The sequence below is a fragment of the Vidua macroura genome, chromosome 2, assembly GCF_024509145.1.
Source record: "Vidua macroura isolate BioBank_ID:100142 chromosome 2, ASM2450914v1, whole genome shotgun sequence".
NCBI lineage: Eukaryota > Metazoa > Chordata > Aves > Passeriformes > Viduidae > Vidua > Vidua macroura.
This window is the reverse complement of record NC_071572.1, coordinates 40,264,704-40,292,434: the sequence shown is the minus strand read 5'-3', so window position 1 is coordinate 40,292,434 and position 27,731 is coordinate 40,264,704. Positions and strand designations below refer to the sequence as shown.

General features: G+C 42.6%; 2 protein-coding genes across 7 annotated transcripts in view; both read left to right on the top strand.

Annotated features, from left to right (window-relative positions):
• The window catches only part of MBNL2 (muscleblind like splicing regulator 2), a 105,655-nt gene extending 101,563 nt beyond the window's left edge, over nucleotides 1-4,092 (top strand). For 4 of the 6 annotated variants that reach the window (XM_053970638.1, XM_053970636.1, XM_053970635.1 and 1 more), the window contains one exon: nucleotides 1,120-1,225. In XM_053970638.1, the coding sequence (XP_053826613.1) occupies nucleotides 1,120-1,134 (15 nt within the window). In that variant the 3' untranslated portion in view covers nucleotides 1,135-1,225. Of the gene's footprint in view, nucleotides 1-1,119 lie in introns of all 6 variants that reach the window. The other 2 variants (XM_053970637.1, XM_053970634.1) reach the window with 1 other exon arrangement.
• Nucleotides 4,093-21,623: 17,531 nt separating this feature from the next.
• The window catches only part of RAP2A (RAP2A, member of RAS oncogene family), a 30,853-nt gene continuing 24,745 nt past the window's right edge, over nucleotides 21,624-27,731 (top strand). The window contains exon 1 of the mRNA XM_053971067.1: nucleotides 21,624-21,937. Coding sequence (XP_053827042.1) covers nucleotides 21,624-21,937 — 314 coding nt within the window. The remainder of the gene's footprint in view (nucleotides 21,938-27,731) is intronic.

The following is a 27,731-nucleotide window of genomic DNA, read 5'->3' as shown; positions in this document are numbered from 1 at the left end:
ATGGGCCTAGCTTCATAATATACAAGTAGGTCCAAGTGCTGTCATGACTGAAATACAGCTTAAAAATATGCCAAATGCCAAATGAAACAGGAAGAGCGGGCAATACACTCTTAATTCCTTGACTCGTGCTTAAGTTTGGAGCACAGGATAGCAATGGCATGATAAAATACCACATCTCTGCCTTTTGATATCACTTTTACTGACAGCCATTTCAGGCAGGTGATAGAAATCTGAACCATTTTCCAATACTGTGAGCAGGTGGAGTTGGTTGCTGAGCACACTGTGCATTTAACCTTCGCAATATTGGAAGCACAAGTAAAATACACCTGTAAAAAGATTGTTTCACCCTCCATTTGAGACACCATGAAGGTAAAGCAGCAAGGTTAGTGACTAGTTAGGTACACAGACGTACCACTATGGTGATCCCCCTAGAATCCTTGCCATAAGGAAGCGTGAGAAAACCTCTCAAGTTCACTGATCTGCAGTTAATTTTTTTAGGGAATAAGCAGCTGCTAAAGGTGCATTGAAAAGACACGTTTGCTTCATGAAAACACCCAGCCCAGTACATCTTTTTGCTTGTTAGTGGCAAGGAGCCCTACCTCCACTGTTTGCCCTGATCATTCCTGACTTTCTGGGAGCACAGTGGGAGCTGGAGAATCACCCCAGGCACTGTGCACTTTGAGCTCCTCCAGGAAGCGCAGGGCTTCCACCTCCACTGATAGGTAGGGCACTGAGGGTGCACACCCCACCTATGGCCAGGCCCTGGATTCAACACTGCCCTCCTGTATTATGACACATAAAGTACCCCCTCTGCGTGTTCTCATGCACATGAGCACTTGTGTGCAGGGGAAGACAAGCAGGTATGTGAGACACAAACGCCTCCCAGGCAGCCTGAGGACACGGGACACTGGTTGTCCCACATTGTCCCACATGGGGTACTGTCCCACAAGAGATGCTGTCCCACAGGGGACGTTGTGCCACATGGGGCACTGTCCCATGCGGAACGCTGTCCTGTGTGAGCTGTGCCTGAGCTCAGTTAGGCCAGCACCGGCCGTCTGGGCTCACTGCTCTCCCCGCGTCACCTAAAAGCGCGATCATGCTTTCCCTTTCTCTCAACAGATAATCCTGAAATAGCCGGCAGGAGCGGAACAGAGTGTCACGAAGCCTCCCTGCGGACGGCCAAGCACGGCTACTGTACATACTACCCCGTCTCCTCCTCTCTAGAGTTGCCACAAACTGCATGCTAAGTCAAGAATTTGTTCTTATGGACAAATCAAAAACTCAAAAAAGCTAGTGCTGCTATGTCATATATGAATATTAAATATGGTATGCTTACTATACTCCAACCTAAAATAGTTAACTACCTGATACCAGCTGTGATGTTTCAAGACATAAAGGATAACATTTAGTTTTAAAGATTTTCTAAGCATAGTTTAATTATTGCAAATATTGTCGTTTCTCCATAACTACACCTAACGAAAATGGTCCAGATCAGTTAGTCTCGTGAGATTCCATGTTTATGAATCTTTCGAGCTCAGCAATAATTGAGTTGCATTGACTAAAAACTTTCCCCAGTTGCAGGTTTAATTTCCACCCAAACTATGATTCGGGGTTTTCTTCTCAGTTAAAAAAAAAAATCTTGGTTTTGCTCCCTTGGTGAGTTGATTCCAAGACAGAGGAGGTGAAACGCAGCCCGATGTCCTGCACATCATCCTGCAAATCTGATATTTTTAGCCAGAAGTCCAAAGTAAAGCACAAAGTCTTTAGATGCACATGGTTGGTGTTTGACTTGTATGGAGAAGTTGCATTTGAATCATAGCAGAATAGCGGAAGAAAATTTTAAAAATTTTGCACAGTATGAACTTCATACCCCTTTCAATCCCCAAAAGAACAAAGTCTTGAGAATATTATTTTATGAGTATATTTATAATGTTTTTAAAATAGACTTTGCAGAAGTGCCTAAATTTTGTCACATCAGACTTGATGAAAGTGAGCCTGATGCCAACAGTCAAATCTCATCAGACGTGAATAATCTTTGAAACTCATAGTCAGGTTACCAAAAAGATCCAAGCTGTTAAGAAGTAATTTCTAGAAGTGTAAAATCAAACAAAACAAAACAAAACAAAAAAAGAAAAAAAAAACTAAGACCAAACTAACAAAAGAAAAGGCAAAAAAAAAAAAGGCTGTAGATGAAGAGATTGTATGATACTCTAATTTAATTAAAATTCAGTTGAGTCACTGAAACTTCATAGGTGACTTTAATCTAGGCTATTAACTGAACACTAAGAATGTAGAATGAGATTCAGTTTAATAAATCATTACTGTATTTGCATTTTTTTAATTGGATTATAGGATTGTAACCAGATTAGAGTGGAGAAAAAATAGTTCTTTTAATTGTTTTCATTTAAAAACATATTTTATGTCACAAAAGTATGAAGATATCTTTAATACAATTATATACATGTTATATATACATACATACATATATATGGATGAAGCAGATTTTAATGTTGTTTACTTTTTTAAATACTTTGTTGATTTACAAGGTAATTATATATGTATAATTAAAATTTCATTTGTTTGATTTGAGATTTGTTTCAAGCACTATTGTACCAAATATTTCATATTTCACATTTTATATGTTGCACATGTATCACATAAATGACATAGTTTTTAAATTATTGTTTAAAAAAAAACAAGACAGCTGTTGTAAGTGGATATTATGTATAATTGTTTGCAGCATAAGTTTTCTATGTGGACATTACTAGTGATTGCAGTATTTTAACTTAACCTCTTCAGATTGATTGTAAACTATTTTAAACTTTGGCAGCACTGCCTGTTCTGAACGACAGAAGGCACTAACCATATTATTTGTCTAGGAAATTATTTTCCAGGCTAAATCTTGTTTGTCCGATGTCTAATTACTATCTATTTATATATAAAGCTGGAGATTTGATCATCTGAAAGAAAAAAAAATAATCACAATTTGGTTGTAAAATTAACATAGTGCTTGTAACGTTGCGTTAGTTTAATTTGTGGGAAAATAACGTATCTTAACTTGTTACTTTAGCAGTTAAGGTATCACCATTATATACTATTAAAACACTAATATTTGTAGACTTTCTCAGTCATTATAACTAGGTAGTTGACACTGCAACTTGCCTATATCTGTCAAAGTTGTTTTTATTTTTTTATAATAGTTAATTTAGGCATTTGGGTAGTTTATTGTATAATACTAAATGGTAAATTATCCATGTTTAAATATTTTATGTAGATAACTCTTCAAGACATCATTTTGTGTGAACTTTTTATGTTTCAAAATTACTGTTATTCTATGTTTTTTACAATTAATCCAATATTACTATTTTTTGCCCATGGATGACGAAGCTTCAGATACATCAGGTCTTTCATCCAGACAAACTGACAGACAAAAAGAGAAAATGTATTTTTAATAAGAGATCCACTTTCCGACTTTATGACTTTGTAATATTCCTGAAAACTGTACAAGTACAAACCTATGCTAACAGTAAGGAGGCAATTACAGAGATGTGCAAATACGTGTACAACAGATTCTGCATTTTATTTATTTATAAAGTAATTTTATAGACTATTTCAAAATTTGGGAAGATCTAAAACTATTTTTCTGTATAAATATTATTTGCCAAAACTTTGTTTATATTTAAAAAAAAAGTCTAATGAAAATGATTAAATTTTAAATGCTTTGTTTAATTAAAAAAAATACAACGAGAAATATAACCCCCTAAAAGAACCATGAGATGGGCCAACATGGAGACAGTAAATACTGTAGCTGGGACATGGTTTCAAGTGACTTGAGATGTCTCAGTGCTTATTTTCTTCAAAGGATACAGCACCTCACCAAAATACCTTTTTGTTTGCCTCTCTCATCCAGCATAATTGACGACACATACAATGAATATTTCAGTAACAGTTAAAAGAAACCCCTCCATTCACTCTTTTACAGCATATATAATTACTAGTGGTCTGTTAAATAGCCATTCTATTTCTGTTGTGACGTTAAATTCATTCACCCAATGTACAACCACTGAAATAAAAAGAAGCATTTTAAAATGAGAGCGGAGTTGGGATGATCCTTTCTTGTAGCGTGCTCTGGGAATAGGGGCCTGGGGTAACAAAAAATAGGAATCTTTAAAAGGTATGTATTTTTTAAATTTTATTTTTTCCTTAATTGCTTGCTCAGGTAACAAATCCTTAAGTGCAATCCCCAGGTGCCAGACATGCAGATGCTGTTTGAGCAAGCCCATGCCCTTCTCCTGCACCACACGGCTCCAACAGCCATCCTGAGCCCTTCCTGCCCACCCATGCATGCCAGGGTGCAGGCAGGCACTGGTTATCCCAGGGGTGTGGCTCACAATTGCCTGACCATTGTGGTGAATTTTTGGTGGCACATCCTTTGCATCTTCTTTTCTTTCCTACATCTTGAAGAGTGTTACACCAACAAATAATCCCTGTTATCTGCTAGTTCCTCTGGAGAGACCAGTATCATAAAGGGGTTGTGTGCCCACAGGCAGAGATTGCATGGCACACTAGTGACAGAGGAGGGATTAAATTAAACACTCTGGCTGGCAGCTCTGTGGTTACTTCACATTGACTTCTCTGATTTATTCTTTTAATGCTTTTAAAGAAAGGAAATACAATTCCTGCAGAATCAAGAAGAGTTTGTGTCATAGGGTTGTCTACACTTCATCAGCACAAGGCTGGTTTGAAAGGAGCCCAAAGTCACAAGTGATGTGGAAAACCACCAGATCAGCCCATCCATTTGGATGTATCACAGACGTACCGAGCCAGAAGCCTGCTGAGAATGAGTATGTGGGATGGAGAGGAGAAATAGATGACTTGCAGGGACAAGCAAGGACTGGAGCATTAGAGGGCTGCAAGGGCATTGTAGAGCAGAAGCAGCAAATTATTAAAATTCAACTCCTAATGACTCAGGAGCGGAAAGCCTGTCTGTTGACACTTTCTTATGTTAAACCCCACCCTGGACAGTTGTCAGCTGCCAAGAAGGGTCAGGACATGTCACTTTTCTTGTCTAAAGGCTGCTTTGTTTCTTGTCAACTTTGACACTTTCTTGGCATTGGAGAAGTGCTCATGGAAGCTGTGAGCTTTCAGGGGCCACAGCAAACCCATTGTGTCTGTCCATGTCCACATGCAGAGCATCCCCCTTCAGATAACATCAGAGTTTCCAAAATGGAGCAAGTTACTTCTAGAGAAGAGCCTTTAGAAACCTTTGGTTTTCCCCCTGCACTTGGCCATGCACCTCCCATGGCCGCAGGTGGGGTAGCCATGGCCATAAGACTTATTCTCTATGTTTTGCTTGGTTGTCAGTTCAAAAGTCCGAAGTAATCAGAGCACTGGGGTGTTTTCACAGTCCACTGGAATTAAAAGCATGAAACAAAAGGGGATGTGACATTTGAGGGATCAGAGACTGCTGGGATAGTTTTGCATGTTTGTATACAGCAAAAAGGAAGCCCAAACTGGTTGAACCTTGTTCATGCTGCACTTTGGGAGTGACTCTTGAGCAAGTTTCTAAAACAGCAACTGGGTTTTCTTTCCAAAAGAGTTCTTTCACTCCAAGAGACTCCAGGAACAATCTAACATTTCTGTACTGTGGGTGACAATAGATAAAATGACTTGTGAGCAAGGCTGTACAACAGTGTAGGCATTTACTGCATGAATTCATGGGGCCAAATAAAATGCCTCGCCTGGAATTGCTGAACACCTTCCTTGGCATTTGATCATGCGGTCATCTGAGCATACCATGTTCTTTATGCCTTCAATCAGTTCTCTAGCCAAGCCTTTTGTCCCATAGCCTGCCTTTTTAATGTCATATAATTGACTGTTCTGGAGGCTTTTTTTACACGGGTCAAGGTGATGTTTATTGCTGGAGTGGGTGTGTGTGAGAGTAAAATCACCTCAGCTGTTGCATTATTGCTGGTACATAATGTATTACCTGCATAAAGGTATGGAATAGATAATTTGATTATCTGTGAATGGATAAATTATGGAAATGCATGCTAAAGTGTTATTCTTCTAATTCTGTAATTATAGAAACCATAGAAATAGTAGAAAATAAATTACATGTTTAATTACCTTCTGCTGTAACAGGGGGAAAAAATTCAATACTAAGAAATGTGAAAGGAAGGTATTGGTGTGAGCTGCTTATTTAATGCTGGGTTGCAGTTGCATGATTTCCATCAAGGTTTCTTGCCATGTGAGGAAGACACTTGGCTTTATGATTTAGGAAAATCACTACAGGAAAGACACCCTGCTTCTCTCATCTTCAAAGGGCTGGATTTGGATACTACTTCTAAGGAAAACAAATTCTGGTGACTGTCTTCCTTAGCCTTAATTGTCACAAAACAGTCAAGGTGTGGCCTGTGTGGCTCCTCAGAGGGCCACCAGACCAAAGAGATGCCAGGAAGTGGAGGTGGCAAGGGTGACCACAGTGGTGTGAGGTTCACCTTGTAGGAACAGCCCCCAGGGATGGTCATGCAGGTGCTGCCTATGCTAAACCTGAGCTACGTTTGCATTTGCCATGACTGCCTCTTGTTTTCATGCAGGGCTAGAAGGAAGAAGTGCTTTTACTTCCTTGGGTTATGGTTGTAGCCACTGCACTGAATGTCAATGGAGCACATCCAAAGACGCTAAAGTTGATAGCTTACAGCACAGCTCAGGACTGCAAGTGGGCAAGTTTTTCACACTTGGAAAACTGCTAGAGTGGGATCCAGCTTTCTCTCTGTAGCTGCAGAGTCTCAAATGGGACACTGCAGAGTACCCACTTGGCCTAAAGCTGCTGCTGTGGAGGAGCACAGGTCTGGGTGAGTGTGTTAACTTAAGTCTGCCAGCCCCATGCAGGTGTCTCAGATACTCTACAAACACCTTAGATGAGTTTGAATCTTAGTCAATGAATCCCACCTGTTTTCACAAAGGACAGTGGTTTTGATGGCTTTTAAAACAACCATCATGCACAAGAAATCACAAAATCATGAGATTGACTGAAATTGAGGTAAAAATCCTGATCTTCTCTGTGGGTATTTGGAGGATGTTCAGTTTGCATATTTAAGCTTTTTCTCTCCTACTATGGTACCTAGAAATTTTTTTCATGTCACCTGACGTGTTCCTGCGCTCACAAATGTAAAGCTAGAGCAGTTCACAAAATTCTTGAGAAACGCGTGAAAATTTTCAACAGGAATTCAAGCAGTTTTTATGTCTTACCATGTTGTAGAGAGGAGTCACAAAATATGGTAACCCTTTATGATGCGATATGATTTCTTCAGGCTTACCTTCCACATGGACTTTATTTAATTATTATGCCAATGAAGGTGTGAAGTTATTAGTACAACATAGGCTGAGTGCAGTTGCAATGGGATGGACTGTCCCTGTATGCAAATAAATTGTTCTGTTTAACATGAGAAATGACTGTACCCTACTCTATCCAAATTAGTTATGTTGCTTTAATTTCTCTTAAGTATTGATAACAAGCTTGGACAGGCACTGGTAGAGCCTACACGTTCATTTCTAGGTTTAAGGTAAATGATGATGAAAGGCAAGAGTCCCATTCTGTGTCCTTCCTCAAGCCAGATGGGCTCAAAAGAAAAGCAATATAAGCAAGTACAAGTGAAAGAGAACTCACATGGGAAAAAGTGGTCAGCCTTAAGCAGATTTCACAGTGGACTTTCTAACTACAGAATGGGATAGAAAGTGTTTTTCTTTTCTATTGACCTTAAAAGTGGCTACTTTATACCCATTCCAGAGGAAATAAATGAGGTTGAACTCTTCTAATAGAAAATCAATGCACTCCTCCATGAGTGTGAACTTTGCAGGAGCAGTCACTGGAGGAAATCCCTGGGCTGATGGCATTGCCCATTCTTCCTGTTATGTCAGAATTCATGGTAAGTGTTTCTGGGCAGCAGCAGAAGCATTCTGGCAACTCCTGCTGTGGCAAGGGACTTCTCATTTTATTTCCTTTTAATTAGATCATGAGAGAGGCTGGACTTGTTCAAGTCCAGTTTTGTCTGGAATTGCAAGTATGTACAGGAACTTTCATTTGGTGTTTTTCTCACCAGCTTGTTAGATTGATTGCTCTGGGGTCCCCAACATAAGGAGGATGTGGACCTGTTGGAGTCAGTCCAGGGAAGGGCCACGAAGATGATCAGAGGGCTACAGCACCTCTCCTGAAGGTAGGCTGAAAGAGCTGGGGTGATTAATTGGAGAAGGCTCCAGGGAGACCTTCCAGCACCTAAGGGAGGCCCATAAGAAAGAAGGGGACAGACTTTTTAGTATGGCCTGTTGTGACAGGACAAGGGATAATGGTTTTAAACTAAAAGAGGGTAGATTTAGATTAGATATAAGACAGAATTCTGTTTTTTACAATGAGGATGATGAAAAACTCAAACAGGTTGCCCAGAGAAGTTGTGGATGCCCTATCCCTGGAAACATTCAAGGCCAGGTTGGATGGCACTCTGAGCAACTTGGCTGAGTTGATAACAAGCTGCCCATGGTAGGGGGTTGGCCTAGATGACATTGAAAGGTCCCTCCCAGCCCAAACCATTCTATGACTCTATACAGAGAGCCTATAAAGCAAATGAAATCAAATTAAATCCAATTGTCAGCCAGTCCGGCACTTTCTTACTTGCAGCCACTCTATTTGCCCATTGTAGCACAGTATGGATTGCCTGAAGAGTGGCAATAGTTTCTTCCTGAGCATCCATTCTGTGTGCAGGTGGAACAGAAACATGCTTTTATCACACAAAATTCAGGCCTTTTGCATTCAGCCCGGGGTTCTTGTATAAGCAAATGGAGAGTGACTGAGGCTTTGCCAGAGGGTAACAACATTGAACTTCTAGGCAGAATTTCTTCTTCTGAAGCCTTTCCAGCCCTGCTGCCTACAGAGGTGCCTAGTGTGACCTCTCCTCCGTCAAGCTGGGGTGCACAGCAGGGTGCTGTGCATTCTCAGTCCTGCCTCTAGCTCCTTCTTGCTCTAGCTTTCACCCGCGCTGGTCTTCTAAGCATATAAGCGCCATGGGAACCCCATGCCACCTACTGGCTTCCGTGCCTTTATTTTTGCCTGAGGGTGGTTGTTTTTTCAAACCATCTTGTTCCCCTTTTCTTCCTTTGACTCTAGAGATGATGTAGGCTTTTACAGCATCATGTGGTCGGGGAGCACGCTGTGGCCCTTGCACCAGTGCAGGACTGTACTGGGTGCAATGAACTGATTCATCTTGCCCCCGCAGATTGAGCATGCTGCCTGAAAGATGAGATGATTTAAGTGATCTGTTCTACAGTAATCAAACACCTTTGCCCACCACTACACATGCACATTAATATGAATCCTTTACTGTTTAGAGAAACTTCAGGGGGAAAATGTCCATTTGCTACTTAAGGAGAAGCATTAGCCAATCCTGTCTTAATTCATGCACAGAGGCTTTTATCTTCACCCACTTGATTCTGCTGCCTTTCCTTAGGAGATCCATGGATCCAAATTAAGGGCCATGCTATTCTTGACCATACAGAAAAGTTCCTTGCAAGGTTATGGAAGCCTTTGTGAGTAAGTTCCCGTGGAACAGACCAAATGAAGTTCATTTTCATAATTAAAGAAGAAAACCACAACAGTCTGAGCATTTAAAGCATCATTTAATAACAGATTTGTTTTGCATGGAAGGTAAGGTGGTGTAAGCCTTCCTAGAGAGGATCTGACTTCCAGGAAGGCAATGTCTTGTCTGCTCTGTCCAGCATTCTGTGGTCAGTAAGAAGACAAATGAAGCAGGCTGACTGCAAACAAGTCTCCACCTCAGCAGCAGAAGCAACTCTCTGCTTACTATTATTTGGCCAGAGAAGTCTTCCAGTCTTTCCCAATGAATGCTGTCCACAGGAAAGGTTTTGATGAGAGCTCCTTGGGTATGATGGAAACCCCATGGAAAGCAGAAGTGCAAAGCAGTGGGGGGACATCACATGGTGAGAAGCCAGTTGGTGGAAGCCAAGTGCAGCATAAATATTCTCTTATTTGCTTTTCACCTCCATCTACATCAGATGTTCACTCTAAAAGGCATTCCATCTTCCATCTTGATGGAAATTACTTCCTTTCAGACCTGGCATTTGGGAGTTTTACATCCTTTCTTATTTGTTTCCTCTCCCTTTGTTTTAACTTTAGCCATTATGCAGATGATCCAGTGCAATATGAGATCAGCCTTTGGGCTTTGGTGAATGCAGCAGATTACTCCTGAAGAGGAATGTATCAGAGGAACTGCTTTCAAATCCAAGTTTCCTGTGCAATATAATTATTCCTATTTAAATAAAGGGCTTCAGCACTTCTACTCAGCAGCACCTCTCTATACAAAGTGAGGGTTGATCCCTCTTGACACAGCTTTTTCTGCTCTTCTTAGAAAATGACTGTGTTAAAACCAAAACTAGTCCATCAAAGTGCCTAAAATCAATGACCATTTTATATTCAATGGAATCCTTACTTTCTAAAAAATATCACAATGAAACTGCTCTATTTTCCTTCCCCTTATTGTTACTATTATTAACTCATGAATGCTCCAGAGAGAAACAGCTGCAACTCCTTTAGTTTTCAGCTTCTAAGACTTAGCTGGATGTGGCTTCATGCTCTAGGAGTCAAGAGACTTAAGCCAATTTGCAATAAAACTACTAAAGAAAATGGCCCTGATAAGATGTGGCATTTGTAGAACTTGGATTTAGTTTGCTCAGCAATGTTAACATGTCCCAAGGTGAGTTTTAGCTAGAAATGCATGCTGCAGCATCATGGTGTCAGAAGCTCCCATTCACAGGGGCTGATACCCACTGAAACATCCAGAGTTCATGGTGGGGTCCCTCAGAAGCAAGACCTGCAGCAGTTGGGCTTCACTGGGATTAAACACTTATTACTGGAGCTGGATGCAGAGCTGAAAGGAATAGACTTGGGCTGAGTCACTTGAGCAGGGTATTAGGAGAAGCTAGTGTGTGGATTTATGGACACTGCCTGTGCTCTGCAGGAGCTGTGGGTAACTGCTCAGCAGTGAAAAGTACCCTGTCTCACAGAAATGGAAGTATCTCATCTTTTTAAAAAATGTTTAAATGTTTTTCTTTCAGGATCCCAAAATGTGTGTCTGCCTGTGGGAATCACTACAGGGATAATTAGATTGGCTGTCAGCAAGCCACAGAAGGTCTTCTCAGGTGCCTGGTGCTTTGTCCAGCAGATTACTAGATTTACCACAGGAGCATCCTACAGGCTTCTGGTAGAGCTGAAGGCAATGGTAAGGCCCAAAGTAGAGGATTCAGAGGCACAGCCTGGGGAATGCATCTTAATTCTGTCAACGCATCCTGTGTCAGAGTCCAAACAGCCTCACCAGCTATCCTGATCCTGCACATGAAAAATGGTATCATGGTAAATAAATAAAACCCAAAGTCCCCTAACTATGGCATCAGAAGTAGCAGGAACTCTCTGAGAAGTTAGTGAGTGTGAAGAAGGAAAGTCTGTGGCCTCTACAGTAAGTCCTGTTGGCTTCTCCTTTTTGGGATTTCTTCTGCCAAACCTCTGCTGTATGCCACCACTGGCATCCCCGGTACCCATCCCATTGTGCCATGTTTCCTTCTGCCAAAACATGGAGGAATTGGAGCACATGCAAAATCAGAAATGTAAAAATGTCTTTTTCTACCACACTTGGAAAACATCCCCATGAAGGACCTGAGGGAGCAGGTGAGTTTTACAAGGCCCATTCAGCCAGCTAGGTTACAAGGGAGTTTCTTCAGCCGCAGCCCCTTAAGGAGCCTGAGGCTATTTTTAAATCAGTAAAATTAAGAAGTCTGGGGGTTTGGGAGGCTAATTAGCTCCACAGGGCACCCACAGATCTCAGAGGCAGCTGAGGTGACACAAAGCTTGCCTGCAATACACCTGCCTGTTTCTGCCCTTGAGCGTCCCTTGGCCACTCGATGGTCTCTGCTCAGCCAAGGGGCTGCAAAAGCTCCTTCTCCTTCAGAAGAGAGACCTGGCTGGATTTGTGTGCCTTAGGCCCCCGACCCTGCAGCCATCCCATTAATTTAATGCTGGTGACACAGGCTCACATGCAGCTGTTCTCTCAGCTTCAACCCAGCCTCCCAGCAACTGCTCCTCAGCCTTTCCCGGTGTCTCTCCACACACCTTTACCCACACGGGCACAGACCTTGGCTCACTGCATCTTTCCCATGTTAGAAAAAGCCCAAGACTCTTTTAGAGCATGTTATATCTGTTTAGAGGCAAACTTTGCATTTGTTTTGATGAAATGAAAATAGCTGGATGATATGATGATAGCAGCCTGCAGCTATGCCTGCTAGTGCAGTAAACCTGCTGCAAGGAAGAATGGCTCTGTGCTCTGCTGCTCCTGCCAGGAGCATCCCTGGCACCTCCCAGACTGCTGCATTTTTCCTCTGGATAAAGCTTGGATTGGCAAAAAGTGCCAATGTTTTTAATCCCTGCCTTTTCTATCTCAGGGGAAAAAGAAATCAATTTTAAGAGCCTGTTCTTCAGGCATTTACATTCATAACAATTTAGCCTGCCCGGCTCCATCCTTGAGTGTCCATCCACCCACCCCTACAGAGGGGCACGTTGCACAGGTAGAGCTGGTGGGGACCATTTAATAAACCATTTTGGACCATTTAATGGTCCAAAACCATTTAATTTGGTTTGTCCTGACACAAAGGAAGCATCTGTGTGGGCACAAGGGCAGAGCTGGAGCACTGCAAAAGCATTTCTCCACCTCCTTTTGTGTCACTCCACAGGCAAGTGAGGGGCTTGGAGGAACAAAGCTTTCTTGTCACGTCAGATGTTCCTCAGAAAGGTTTGTCCCTTACTTAGTACTGCCACTGCCTCTTTTGTCTACCAAAAACAAAGTGCATTTTTAGCATCACAGTAAGGAGACAGCTTCTCTCCATCAATTTCCATCTGCAAGATGAAAATGGGAACAGCCTGGTAGGGGTTTTGCTGGGGAGAGGTGCAGAGCTGCTGAAGGTTCCCTTATCCCTGCTCTGCTTCACACAATGTTGCTTAAATCAAGGAGTAAAATGTAAGCATGGAGCCAGGACTGTACCAAAGGTGTTATTTATTTTGACCCTGGCAGGTTGAAGGCTCTGGTATTTACACAGTGGTCCCACAAATCCCAAAGGCCATCTTGGGTCACATCAATTAACATAGCTTTAAGATATTGGAGCTTATGCCAATTTATAGTAGCTGAGACACTGGCTGAAGGTTTTCAAGTCCATGGAAAACACTGCAGCAGACTTTTTTTTTTTTAAATCTCCTTTATGTCTTTTTAACTACAAACACACACACAGGTATTTAGACAACATATGCAAATTGAATTATCACTTTTTAAAACACTACACCAAATTTTCCAGCATCCTCTTAATAATTTTAAAACTTTGCTTATAAGAGTATTTTATGAAAAGCTAGTCCTTAACTAGACAGATGGTGGCTGATTTGTATGGTTTAAGAGAACATTACAGGGCCACAGCGACCACTAATTTTGCTGTTCATGTCTCCCTCCGCATAAAGAAAGCCAACATGTTACCTGATAAAAATACATTTTCTCTAAAATCAGCATGACGCATGTCAGCGTACAGATCTTCACCTAAATTATGATTTTTTCCCAGGGGAGGCATGACCAGGCACTAACCACTTTGAGAAGATTGTCATGGAGTAGTTCTAGCATTTTCATCAGTCATCTAGTATGCTCAGTATGTTCATCCCAAACCCACAAGGAAATATTGTTGGAATCTGTCCCAGAAAAGCTATCCTGATGAAGTTCATCTTTGTGCAGTGGGACCAGATCTATATGAAAGTCCCAAAATAATTCTGGAAAAAATCTAACATTATGGATTTGTTGGTGCCTTGTGAGTTGCTCCCAAATTATTTTGCAAGCATCTACCTATAATTGTATTAGCTCTCACTGAAGGCCCAAGAGAAAATGCTGAGAAGGCCTGGAGCTAATTCTTTGTATTATTTTCCTCAAGCAAATGAGCTGCAGTTCTTAAAGTAGGATATGCAGATGTCCTGCTAGGCCTCCCACTGTAACACACCTCTGAAAGGCTACTTGAAAACAGTAGTCACAGTGTTGCATTCACATACAGCACTGAAGACCTAAAGAAGAGTATGAGAGCTTTGTACACCTCACAAACTCAGCTCCTTTTAGTTTTTCCTTGCATGAATTTTTTCTTTAGCCTCAGAATGATTTTATCATAAATTTATGATGTTGGGTTGTCTTAAAGCACCAGCTACTGGCATCAAAAGCATGAAAGTCCTGGTTTCTGTTAAAAAAATCCAAACAATCTATCACAAAGCAGCAAAAAGAAGCAACAATAACTGAAGACCAAAAGGCAAACCCAATAGTCAGTGCTGGGAGACAATTATTTTCAGGCCCTTAATGTTTCCCTCTGAAGGCCAGCAGCTGGTAGCTCATATGTTGATAAAGATCATATATAAACCACATGATTCTGAAGCATTCAGTTAAAACTTCCTGTTCCACTAATTAGAGGTTGGGCTCCACAAGCTCCTACAAGTAGAAACTCCAGACCTTCATGTAGAAAGAGACAATTACTGTACAGGTGAGAGCTGCCTCCCCACCCTTGAATCACTCCTGAACTAGCTCCTATCTGTGCATTCATTGAGGGATGGAGGGAGGGAGTCCATACCTGAGCTGGGCACACTTGTCCACCTCCTTGTGTACACAGACAGGGTCAGCACTTGCTGGCAAACTGGCAGCTGGGTCTTTTCCAGGGGCTGTCACATCCCCCAAGCAGTGACCAGCCCCCTTTAAACCTACCTCTCCATGTCTGCCCTTAAAACCTGCCTCTCCTCAGGGACCCTTCTGAGGCCTTTCCCACTGTGACTGCCATGCTTGGCACAGCAACCAACTCCACCAGGACAGATGATGTAAATCCAAATGTTCACAACAAACCCATCTCTTCGGATATGCACCAAAATGACCTATTCAGTTTTAGTTCATGTACTAAATTGAACTTACCTAAGTTATGATTGGATTATGTGAAATCAAGATTAAATGCTTCCCCTTTTTCTGTGAAAAGCATATAGGAAATCCTATTTTAATTTACAGCATAACTCAGAGCAATTAAGACATCTTACAATTTCAGTTCTGAATATTTTGCAAAAAATAAGCACACAAAAAGAAAATATTATTGTAACTGTAATATTTATTGATGCCTACAAATCTAATGTCCCTGATGCTTACACAATGATTATTATAAAGAAGGACTTATTTTAAGTCTGACTCAGAAGAAAAAAAGGCAAAACTTTTGCATCTTAATAAAAACAGACTATCATTGTCTTAAGTTTGGTGATTGAATTGATTTATTTTTAAACATCATAAGGAGAAAGAATGTCAGTCAAATAGAATAATAAATTGCCTGGTTTTGGTTTATTTTGCTGTGGTTTTTATATCTTGAAACTGACTTCCCCTGTTTTTACATCTGAACAACAGCTATTCAACTTAACTTTATTAGTGATGAGTATTTCTTACAAAACTTAAATATGCAGTGGAAGTTTTAATTAAAATTAATTGCACCATCAAGGTTTCTCATTTGCTTTATGGGAAGCAAGGAAAACTTTGTTGTGAAATGCCATAATACGTCAGCAAAAGTCCACCAAAACCACTGAAAACAGTAAAAATCAGGTCACAAGCAAATTCATACTATTTTCACTTTGATTTCCTGGCACTTTGGGGGATGGTTTATCAAATTTTCACTATTAGTAAAAAGAGGGGTCAGGAGCAATTACTCTTTTTTAATTTAACCACCATCTTCACTTAAACACGATGACCTTAATACACGACAGGGATGGCCAACTGACTGCATAAAATAGTTAAAATATCATCATTCCTACCCCTCAATAAGCGATCCCCTTCCTTTAACAGTTAACCTGCAGTGTTAGGAAAGATCAATAATGAGAAAGCTGTGGGGATCTGTGGACCTATCAAATTTTGAAATAAACCCATGGGACTGAAGCTACCTTAATGCTCCTTTCTGGTTAGAAAATTAAATTATGACTGAGAGAAGACTTTGGTATGTCTACTCCTATTGTCTCCATCTCTTTCAAACTGTAAAAAACCAGAAGAACCCAAACCCTGGGGACTGGATCACACAATTGAAAGTGGCAGGTACAGCAATTTAATGAGTATCTATTGGTGGAGCCACAGTAATTGTGTTCACACTGGTTGTCCTCTCTAGTTGTAAGGTAAAACACATTAATTGAATCTTGTTCTGCTGGAATGTAATCTCATTTGTTTTCCCTCACAACACAAAACAGTCTCTTGGGAATCAATAGGTGGGGGGTTAAACTGTTTTAAGTTGAGGATGTTAACTCTGTTCTTCTTTCATGGCTGAGCCCCTGGCAGCTAGGAATTATCAAACAATTTGTATTTATAGTCTGGGTCACTTTCTACAAATTCAGTGAGCTGAAATGGCCCAGCACAGGTGTCAGAGGGAGAAAGGCAGTGTGGGGTTGGGCAGAGTTGGGGAGCTAACAGAGCCAGCTTCCAGGGTCTGCTTTCACCCCTATGGATCAAAGGAAGAACAAGAGACCACTTCAGATTTTGGCTCTCTGACTCTAAATGTGCTTAAGTGAAGGCTATAAGCAATTAAAACTGACCAGAAAAGAATTGCCCAAAGAACATTTCCAATCAGCTGGTTTAAAATCTCCCCACTCAGCATGCTTGGCTCCTAGGAATCCAAGTGCTAAAGTCTCAGTTTTGCCAAGAATTTTCTAGAGCTTACCACAGCTTTGTGAACTGTCTTCCCCAAAACCAGGTACCAGAACTAAAGCATAGCAATACTGATGACCATCACACTTGCTACACTGGACAGATCAGCCTAATTTACCAGCTTAGGGTACTGAGCCCAGGATGGCACATAGGAATGAATTCCTGCACATAGGGAACTGTTAGCCCCAGCCAATGCAGACATGTAATGATGACTGTAATTCATCACTGCAGATTTTGACTCTGCCTTACAGGGAGGTCTGTGGAGAGCTCCTATCTCATCTTGGCATAGAGCACCCCTGACTTCAGTGAGGCTAGACACAAAGACAAAAGTCATCTCACTCAGAGCTCACACAAGGCTTCATCACTACAAAACTAAAGCACACTCACCATACCTTCCAAAACAAGGGCTTAGATTTGCTTAAGGACAAAACAAAAAAATCCAAGCAGAGAAGTTAATGAAACCTTGCTTCTGTAACATGCTCTTCCAGTGTGGTAAATTAAATCTCAAATCCTAGTCCCTCCAGCAGGCTGGAGATGGTACTGGCTGTCACTGATGGGCTCTTGGGTGACCTGAGCTGCCACCCAGCTGCAGCCAGACATGACGGAGGAGGTCCAGCCTCCTTCACCTTTACAGGTACACTCAGATAGTTCCTGCTCTCACCTAGATAGCATGAACAAAGGTGTCAAACATTTATCATTTTGCACTTGGTAAAAGAATGGGACAACTTTACTGCCAGTGTGAAAGCGAAATTACCAGTGTGATCACCTGGTAAGGTGCTAAAATGCTAAGGAAAGGGTGAGCCAGGTCAGCCCCCTTTCACTGCAGCTAGCTGCATCCTCAATTTGGTAACAACTTTATGGACAGTATTAACAAGACAATTTATCTAGCAAGAAATATTAAAGACTAAACAAAATCTTAGTCCTTAACACTTCCTAAATACTGCAATGACACACAGTTAGGAAAAATCCATGTGATGATGGAACTGCATTGACAGCCTGAATGTAAAGACATGATGGCAAGCAAGGACAGGAAATCATGTTCTTCTACTAATAAGCACTTAAAAGAACACTTGACCATGGAAAACAAATGTACACCAGAACAGTTTGTAGCACAGACAGCTTTATCTCACACATTTTCTTGTGCTTCAGGGTCAGAAGACCATCATCAGCTCTCAGAGGGAGGGAAGTACGGATTCTCCCATCTTTCATGCTGTACATCCTGCGACTGATACTGTTAGTAGTGAAGAATTGGCAAATCCTGGCTTTGGAACAGAAATAGATACTAGAGACCATTTTCCTCTTTTAAATACATACCCTAATGCATAGTCAGAGGCTACAATAGCTAGCCAAAAAATTACAAACCAGTGCATTGGTTGCTGCACAAGATAAAAATTCAATATTTATTGAGAAACTCCAGGCTACCATAAAACAGTGCGGTAAGCCACAGGCCACTGAAGCTTGAAATAAGACAGCTCGATACACGACATAAAAAGACTTGAGAAGTGAGCAATAAAACTGAAGTTTCTAAATCCTAGGAAGCCAGCAAAAGCCCAGCTGTACAGCACAGGGGGACTAGATCACTCTTGAGTCTCCTGTGAGAAGCTAAAAAGGAAGTCACGCTGGGAAAGCATGCTGTGGGCTGAGATATTTGCCTGGCAAGCCTTGCCCAATTCAATCTTTTATGGCAGGAAGTTTCTCTTTCCCTGCAACTTAGTACCTTGTTTTTTTTTCCTCCCGTTCTTCAGTAAAGAATAACAAGTATAAGCAACATGCAATAAAAAAAGACTGGCAGTACCTAAATGACCACATGTTCTCCACCTCACTATAAATAACTCCATATAACTGATACTGTATTTGTTTTTAGGGCTGAGCCTCAAGCACTTATTAGGTGAATTTTCAGTGTTGTTGCTCTTGTCAGAGCAGAAAAACAGGGCAATGACAAGATGTTCAGCCTCGAAACAGCTATGGTGAGATCCTTGGGAAGAGTCATCCATTCACAGCATCCAGCACTTTCTCCAGTTGACCATCCTACCTGGACCACCATCCAGGTGACCTTTCTTTTACATCCTCCATACGCTATATACACCATCTCTCTGTATTTCCAGTTTCTACATTTCTTAGGTCCCTGCATACACTATTACATAAAATAGTATTTTGCTGCCCATCAAATCTAAGAAACTAGTGCAAATCTCCTTAGTGAGAGCACTCCTGTTTCCTCTTTCTGAACTGTGGCCTTCCCACCCTCCCCATCATGAACCAGCAGTTGACAGCTTTTTTTCAGCTGAACATCAGGGGGTTGCTCTGGTCTCAGGATGAGTCAGGGAGGCCCAAACCTCCTCCCTCCAACACTGATCACTTAAATCTGTTTTGTATAATTACATATAATCTTCCTATTCTGATGCACAATAAATTTTAAAGCCTGTTAGATAAGTCCATTTTCACTGTTCTTCATGGAAGACAAAACCCTCACTGCACTGAGACAGGGCTTAGTTTTCTGTCTAGGTTATAATCAGTTTAGATCCGTGCTCTTCCATCAGTGTTGCCCATTAGGTTAAATGCCTACTCGCTTGAGCTTGACTCCACCCTGCCTTACTGGTTACTCATAACCCTCCCCTGCATTTGCTTTTCCTAGGTTAATCAAACAAATATTGCCAGTGCACTCTTGTAGATAAGCTTTGCTTTCATCTCCAGTAACCCTCCCGGAAGTACTTCTGTACAAACTCCTCTTTCCTGGACATGATTTATCAGAACTGGATACAGTAATGTCTCACCAGTCACCCAGAAGCCTGGCTGTGTGTACACCACTGTCACACTCCATTTTTTCACAACCACATTAAATTGGCAGCCTGCTTTCATTGTTGACTAATAAACCCAGGTATTTTCTTATTACTCTGCTGGAGGGTTCCTGGATTCACACTACAAATAGTTATTAATCTGTACACTAGTAACAGTTAATTAATTTCTTACTGTTAATTAATTACAGTTATTTAATCTGTACAATAGTTATTAATCTGTACAGCATCTTGTATTTTGTGATATTACACATTCTTGTAGGCTCATTTCTAATACTTGAAGGTCTCAAGTCACCAATAGAAATTAGGTCATTTGCTGAAACTATTACTCAGCTCTGACCAGGCTCTGCAATATTTACAAATTAATTCTGACAGTCCTGTAAAAAACTGTCTACCTCTTTCATACTGATATATTTAAATTACTCAAATACGTGTGGTTTCTGGTTTACTTTGGCAGCTTTGGACATGGTAACTGCAAGAAGCTGGCAGATAATCTTTCTCCTTGAAGCACCAAAGCTATCACCATCCTACTAAGAAAAATCTGTTTTGAAGCCTTGCAATTAAGAAAAAGAATCAAAAACACACAGAAGAAAAGCCAAACAGAATACCCAAGCAAAACACTGGAAAGTTTAAAATACTGCACTTGGGAAGCATTTAACAGAAAGACTTGGACAGGAACAAATGTGCTCCAAAAAGCCCTTAATACATGTGCCACTGTTAGGTTTGGAAACATGAAAACAAGCCCAAAAGGAAGCAGAACCGGACTTGCCCAGAAAGCAGGCCAACACCTTGGGCCTTACTTCAGATGAAGATATGACAATGCTGTGGGAAGAACAGCACAAGAAACACAGCACCAGGACTGGGCTCATTTCCGACAGCCAGAAAGCATTTTCAGAAAGCATCTGAACAGCAGACTAAGGGCTCTGGCTGACCTTCAACACTCTAATGGAAACAAAGTCTTTAGTCTATGTATCAAATAATTCTAACCAATTATGACTGAGAACAAAAAGAAGGAAAAAAAAAAAAAAAAAAAGCGTTAAGGAGTCTGTCTCATAGCAGACAGGCAAGCATAGAGTGAGCATGTTTCCGGAATGATACCAGTTCCTGGGAGGAACTGAGAATTCCATCCCATCAATCATCTTCATTTCCTATACTGTTTTGATGGAGCAATTTCCCAAACTGTACCACCACTTTTTGTGGCCCCTTCTCTCTATCAGAAGGGGACGAGAAGGCAGGCACCCGCGGCCAACAAACGCCTCCGGCCGCCCCCTTGCAGTCACAGCCCAGGCCGCAGTGCGTCCAAAGGGATCCAACGCGCACCAGATCGCTGCCACGGATTTGATGAATCCCACTGACTTTTACACGCAACAGCGGGATTCACACGGCCGGAAAGCCGCCAGGTCTGGAGCGGCCCGAACTTACCGCGCCGGAGCCGCCTCCCCGCAGCCCGGGAAGCGGAACCGCGGGAGCCCGGCCCGCGCTCCCATTGGCCCGTCCCGCCCCCGCCCGCTGGCCCTTCCCGCTCGGAGCCGGCCCGGGCAGCGGGGCCGGGGGAAGCTGTGTCCCCAGGGCGACGGCGCCGGGCGAGCGACGGGACGGGAGGGGACGCGAGAAGGGGAAGGGACACGGGCGACAGCGGCAGCAGCGCCGCCACCGCCCGCCGGCATCACGTGCGGCCGCCGCGCCCGGGGCCAGGAAGGGGGGCGCGCCACGTGACGGGGCGGTGCCCGCCCTCTTCCTCCTCCTCCTCCTCCTCCTCCCCGCTCTTTCTTCCCCCGTCCCGCCCCGTTGGCTGTTGCCGTGGCGACACGGGAAGGAGGAGGCGGGGCCGCCGCCCCACCCCGGCCGCGCCGCAGCCCGTGAGCGCGGCCCCGCCGCCGGCAGCGCCGCCCAGGAGCCGCCGCGGCGGCCCGGAGCATCCGCCGGGCGGGGAGCGGAGCGGAGGCGGCTGCGGCGGCGGGCACAGGGCGGGGCGGCCGATGGCGGGGGGGTGAGGAGGGGCCGTCGGCAGGTGCGGGTCGGGCGGGCGGTCCGCGCTGGCGGGAGGATGCGCGAGTACAAGGTGGTGGTGCTGGGCTCGGGCGGGGTGGGGAAGTCGGCGCTCACGGTGCAGTTCGTGACCGGCACCTTCATCGAGAAGTACGACCCCACCATCGAGGACTTCTACCGCAAGGAGATCGAGGTGGACGCCTCCCCCTCCGTCCTGGAGATCCTGGACACGGCGGGCACTGAGCAGTTCGCCTCCATGCGGGACCTCTACATCAAGAACGGGCAGGGCTTCATCCTCGTCTACAGCCTGGTCAACCAGCAGAGCTTCCAGGACATCCGACCCATGCGCGACCAGATCATCCGCGTCAAGAGGTGACTTGCCCGGCGGCCGCTCCTCCGGCGGCCGCGCCCGACGCCCACCTGCGGCCCGGCCCGCCCCGCCGGGGCCTGCGGGCCTCCCGCCCCCCCCCCTCCGTGCCCTCCTCCCCCGCCCCGGTGCCCGGATCTCCGGCCCGGGGGCTGCCCACGCCCGCTCAGGTGCCTGCCCCGCGGCTCCCTGCCTTCGCCCGCCTCCCTCCGCCCTCCCCCGGGCGGCGGGCATTGCCCCCATCCCGCCGCCCCCTCCGGAGCCGCGCCCGCAGCCCCGGGCTCCCCGTGGGCGGGCGCCGGCCGGGGGTGGCGGAGCGGGGGCAGAGGCCGGGGGCTCCGGTGGTTTCCGCCGCTCGCCCTCTCCCCAGTCGCGTGTGCGGGGAGTTTGGGGTGCTCCCGTATGGAATACGGTGGAGAATCTGGCCAGAGGCTGGAACCGTGGGGGCGGAAAAGCAGTTCCCCCGGTGGAGCATCGGGTCAGCCAGCCCTCGAGTGCACTTTCTTGGTGGACGTGCTATGGCCGATGTGCAGGGGAAGCACCTGGATGCTTCCGTGCGGCAGACGAGAGATCTGCCTGTTCAGATACCTGCATAGGTATTTCCATGAACTTCCTACTCTTAAAAGTGCAGAACGCCAGCCTCTTTCTCGGTGGAAGTGACGGCTGGGAGTGTTAGGCCTCATGTGTGCTGGTGTTTCTCTTAAATTTCCCACGGTCTCGTTGCCAGCCTCTCTTTTAGGAGCGAGCCCACGGTGGTGAAACACCGGTGCCAACTGCCAGTTTGTTTTTATAATCGCAGCGTTGTTTAGATGTGCATCAATCAGTCAGATGTCGGCGGCTGAAATGCCGCCTGTCGCGCTAAAGTAAGGGTAGATGCACCATTTGAAATCATAGCAACCGTTTGAACCAGAGCGTAGATGAGAAAATGCCGCTGGCCAGATCATCGCAGACAGAGGTCTGTTACTGCCCGTGGAGAGAGGCTGTAATTATATCGCAGAACTGGTTGTAGCTTTGGCTTGGACATCTGAAAGGGAAACCCTTGTAAATAACTTAGTTGGACCACATCTGTTGGATTTGCATCTTAATGTAGAGTAGAGCATAAAAGGTGATGATGATAATAATAATGGCTAATCATATGGTCGGGTATGGTCTGTTCACAGAAACTGCCATTCCAGACCAAGGCCTGGGGAAGATGTATTTTGAAATTGGGGAGGAGGGTGAGTAGGGGAAAGGGGAGGGAGGAGGCAAAGTGCTGCTATTTTTAAAGACTTGCAACTTCTTCATAGTGGGTGTTTCTTAATGTGTGTCCTGACTCTTTCAGTGGAGATTTCTAAAGACCAGTGTAATGGAGTTATTTTGAATTTATTATGTAAAGTGCATTTTCAGTATCCTTCCATTCTTATCATTTGCACATACCTTACAGAAGAACATTTTTTCTTTAAGTAGTTCGGGTAGACTTTATTCATTTTTGAATGCTTTTCGTTTTCTTGTATTTAATCGTAACTATAAGTTCATTTAGCTTCTGAATTTATATCTGTGGCTTTTGCAGCTTGCTTTGTACCTTGCGCTGGAGCATCTGCATTCAGACCCCAGCTGACCAGCTGTAGATAGGTGAAGCAGAATAGAAAGCAACTTGTACTTCCATAGTTACATTGACTCAGCACTGCTGAGAGTGGGTCTAAATGCTCCTCTCGTTTTTCATCTGCCAGCTCTTTTACTGCAAGACTTCAGCTTTTGGTTAGATATTTTGTGAGACATATGAGCAACATTGTAATCCTGAATTTCATTTATGCAAAGTAATATAAATGCAGCTGAAATCCTGAAAATTTTAGCAAGCCCAGATAATTTTAATTGAGTTGTAGTCGAAAGGAATATGATGCATTAAAAGGATGTAGCTTCAGCAAGGGTACCAGTTTTTTACTTGTTAACTTGCCTGATTTACATATGTGGGTTGTGGTGGGGGAGTTATGTTTTGGAACTTAGGTTCTCAGGCAGTGTAAGACCTAATGTGCTGTAGACTTAAGCTTGCATCTTTCTTACCAGTTGAACCTGAAAAATGCATATTTACAGATACAATATGCATCGGTACAAGGACTTCTAAATTATCATTTACAGTTGCAGAAAGGCATTTAATCCATGCTGAGAAACAAATAATCGTAGTACTATTTTCTTGGGGGTTTTGGATGACAACTATATGCTTACATCAATACAAAACCACATTCTGAAAATCTCTGAACTTTAGTTCAATTGGCCAGATCTCTTAAGTCATAGGTATCTGTGCATTTTACATATTGTCCTTGCTATTTTATTTTCTTTTCGGATGAAAGAATCCCTGTGTTATACCATAATTAGAGAGTAATTTTAATTACTCTCCCAAGAAGTAGAAAAGCCAGTTGAAATTCCCTCTTTGGGTTAAGAGAGGCACTCTTGAGTCTTCTGCTTCCCTGGTCTAACCACCACATACCAGGCCAGCTAAGCTAAGTGAGTCCTTTGCCCCACCTGATGAATCTGAGTGACCTTAGAGGAATGAATGACATGTTCATGAATGAAAGAGAGGAAGCAAGTGGACCTTCACTTAACTCTGAAGCTTAGTGGTTAGAAGAGATTGAGATCACTCTTGCCACTCTAGTTTCTGTTCTCTTTAACTGGCTATTGAATATTAGCGCATAAATAGGCTTAGTCTGAAATCCAGCTCTGCCAGCTTGCAGAACTCCCTAATGGCAAAACTGTGAAGTTGAGCTTCCTTGTGTAGTGTGTGTAGGCCTTGCATCCCTTTCAGTCATGGTGCACAACTTTATCAAGAGTGGAGGACATCTCTATGGCTTTAAAACAGGTAATTAAAATTCTTTCCTGGGAAATTTCTTAAATGTAAACAGGATTCCTCTTTTCAAAGTAAAAAAAAAAAATTGTTTAGCTCTTTCTAAGAGAGAGTCTAGGTGCTTTACCTTGAGAAGGGAGCCCTGCCAGTTCTAGGTGGATAGGTGCACCCCCAGCAGCTCTGCCTAGACAGAGGATGAGGAGGAGGAAGAGGTTTCAGAAGTGCTCACTGTACTCTGGGCTGGGGTTTCCTATAGTGCAGAATGCTGCCACCGTTGGATGAAGGATCACGGTGGTACAAAATCACAGCTGCCGTTCTTCCTCCAGATGCTTTATCTGAAATGCCTTGATCCAATCCCAGTTTGGGCACCTGGAAATGGTTTCTGGACCCTGCTTGTGTCAAATAGGTCCATTAAGCTTCATTTCTTGATTCTTGCATGTTCTGAAGGTTTGTGCTGCTAGGAAGATGGACTGTACATAAGGTAGCTTTGAAGACTAATTACTTTCTGTATTCAAGAAGGATAAAGAGACTGCTCTACTGCCTCCTGGTGAGGTAATACACAAAGTATGTTACCTGTGCATTGGTAGGTGCTGCAGCTCGGGGGCCTTCTTCCTTAGATGTACAGGCTTGGCAGCCAAGAATTTACTTGTTTATGCTGCAGACAGAACTTCCCATCATTTCAGAATGAGCTGTTTTCTGGAGAAACCTTCTATTTGTGAGAGCAGGGCTAAATTGGATGAGTGGGCCCATGCCAACAAAGGTCTGCAGTGAAGGAAGAACAGAAGCTGTCAAAAGAACAGACTGGAAGTGGTATACCCCAGTTAGATGTCAAGATTTAGAAGTAATTAGTGAGTATGAAGATTAGGTAGTGCAAATTTTATTTTTTTGGAGAAAGGATTTGGGTATCTTCTAACACTTTTGTGTTTGTCTGTTGTGTGATTAGAACCTTCTCTAAAGAGAATCTGCTAGTATTTGCCAAATACTGAATTTCAATTTTTAATATGACTGCCAATGTTTTTCTATTATGAAGGTATGTTTAAAACTCACTGGCTATCCATTCTAGGTGCTTGCTTAGCCTTCAATAGTATATTTTCTCAATCTGTTCTACAGGTGTTTTTCTAGTGTTTTTTTCAGTTGAACCCCATGAAATAGAAAAGTAGTATTATTTCTATTCAAGCAGAAAACTAGACCCTAGAAGTAAAAGCAAACTCAAAAGTTATTTCAGAGTTCTTCACTTGCAGTTATTCCTCTAGTTTTCTGACCTGTGCTTTAAGTACAGGACTGTTGTGTTCATATTTTTGGGACTACAGAGCCTATTTAAAGTATTTCTCAAAAGTGCTATTTTACTCCAAGTAGTGGAAAAAAAACCCCAAAAACTTCCTTTTCATTAATCTAATGCTTTTTCTCTAGAAGAAAAAGACCAGAAAATTTATTTTATTTAGATTGGCTGAAAATGTAGACTAAAATATATAAGTATATTGCTATGAAATATCACAGAAATCTGTCTTTGAGTTGACAATGTTCTTTGTAGTCTCTGTGGTTTATGATCAGGATGAAAATCTGCCTCCCACTCTAGGGATTTTGTGTAGTATTAAAACATACAAGAGATGTAATTATTGAAATTTATTAATTGTGAAATCAGCATCTTCAGTCAATGATAATTGATGTATTTAGTGACTTAATGGTGATTAAGTCTGGAAAACTATATTTGAAATTACAAATTGCTCAAAAGTTTAGTTGAAAATATTGCTTTCCAAATACTTTGAAATTGAAGTCTGATTTTTATTCAAAGAACATAAGACCTCTTTAAACAAGGTCAAATTTTTCAGTTTTCTGAAGTTCTTTGTATGTTGCATCCTTATTTTCAGAAAGTATTTTTTCTACTTTGGAGAAGTAGTTAGAGGGTTCTTTGTAAACACTGGTATAACACCTTCAACCACGAACATGGCTTCAACCTTTCAGGAAGAAACCCTGAAGTGTTTGGTAGAAGTGAAGTGTGGAAAATCCTGTTTCTTCTGAAGCGTACTGTATGCAAAGCTTGACAAATGTCTAGGGATTTTCATAGGTGCTAGCTGTGTAGAGATGGCAGAAATAAGCACACAGTGAAATCCTTAAGTCTTTTTTAGGGAGAGTTCTTTTTCTTGCAATCGTCTTAATGTAATGGATTGTTTTGAGTACTCATCTTTAGGTAAAAAAAAGGCAGAGTGGCTAAAAAGCCCTCATTCTCTCCTTGGCCAAGCTGTCAGCCACTCTTGTGCACCCATGAGATGAAATTTAGAGCTTCATTGGAAGAACAGATAAACAGATCCTAAATCTCAGCAAATTTTGAACATATTTAAGTACAATAGAAGAACTCTACTGGTCTCCCTTTTCCTTTTTTCTTAGTTAAGGGACATCTATGGATAGTTGCTTATCAGGTGGGAACCTCATCGATTTATAAGAACAAAATGTAAACACTTGAAGCCTCTGTAGAGCTATAAAGGAGTGGTAGACAGAAGTAGTCAGTCATACCTAATTGACTCTATATAATATCAGAACTTCAGCTGTCTGGCCATCTCTTGTGTTTTACTGTGGAACTGATACATAGACTATCCTCTAGAAAGGGTCTGTAACAGAAAGAGTATAACTCAGATTTGTTTTCTTGTGTTTTTAAAGTAACTTTAGAGACCAAAAGAAGCATTGTATAGAGCTTAGATTAATTTGTGTGTGTGTGTGAATCTACCTTTGTTTTAATTTGAAATTAATGAACTAATTCTGTCAGATAAAATTATAGGTTCCTACAAGTCATATACAGACAATCCTCTAAAAAATGTCTCTGACAATGTGCAATTTTAAGCTATAGAAGACTATTTTAAAGTTGTTTGGCTTAGTCTTAAAATCAGATATTTCAAGGTGCTTGTGCCTCTTCAGAACATGTAACCTTCAGTGTTTTCCTGTAGTAACTTTTGAATTTGATTACATATTTGCAGAGTTTTCTTGAC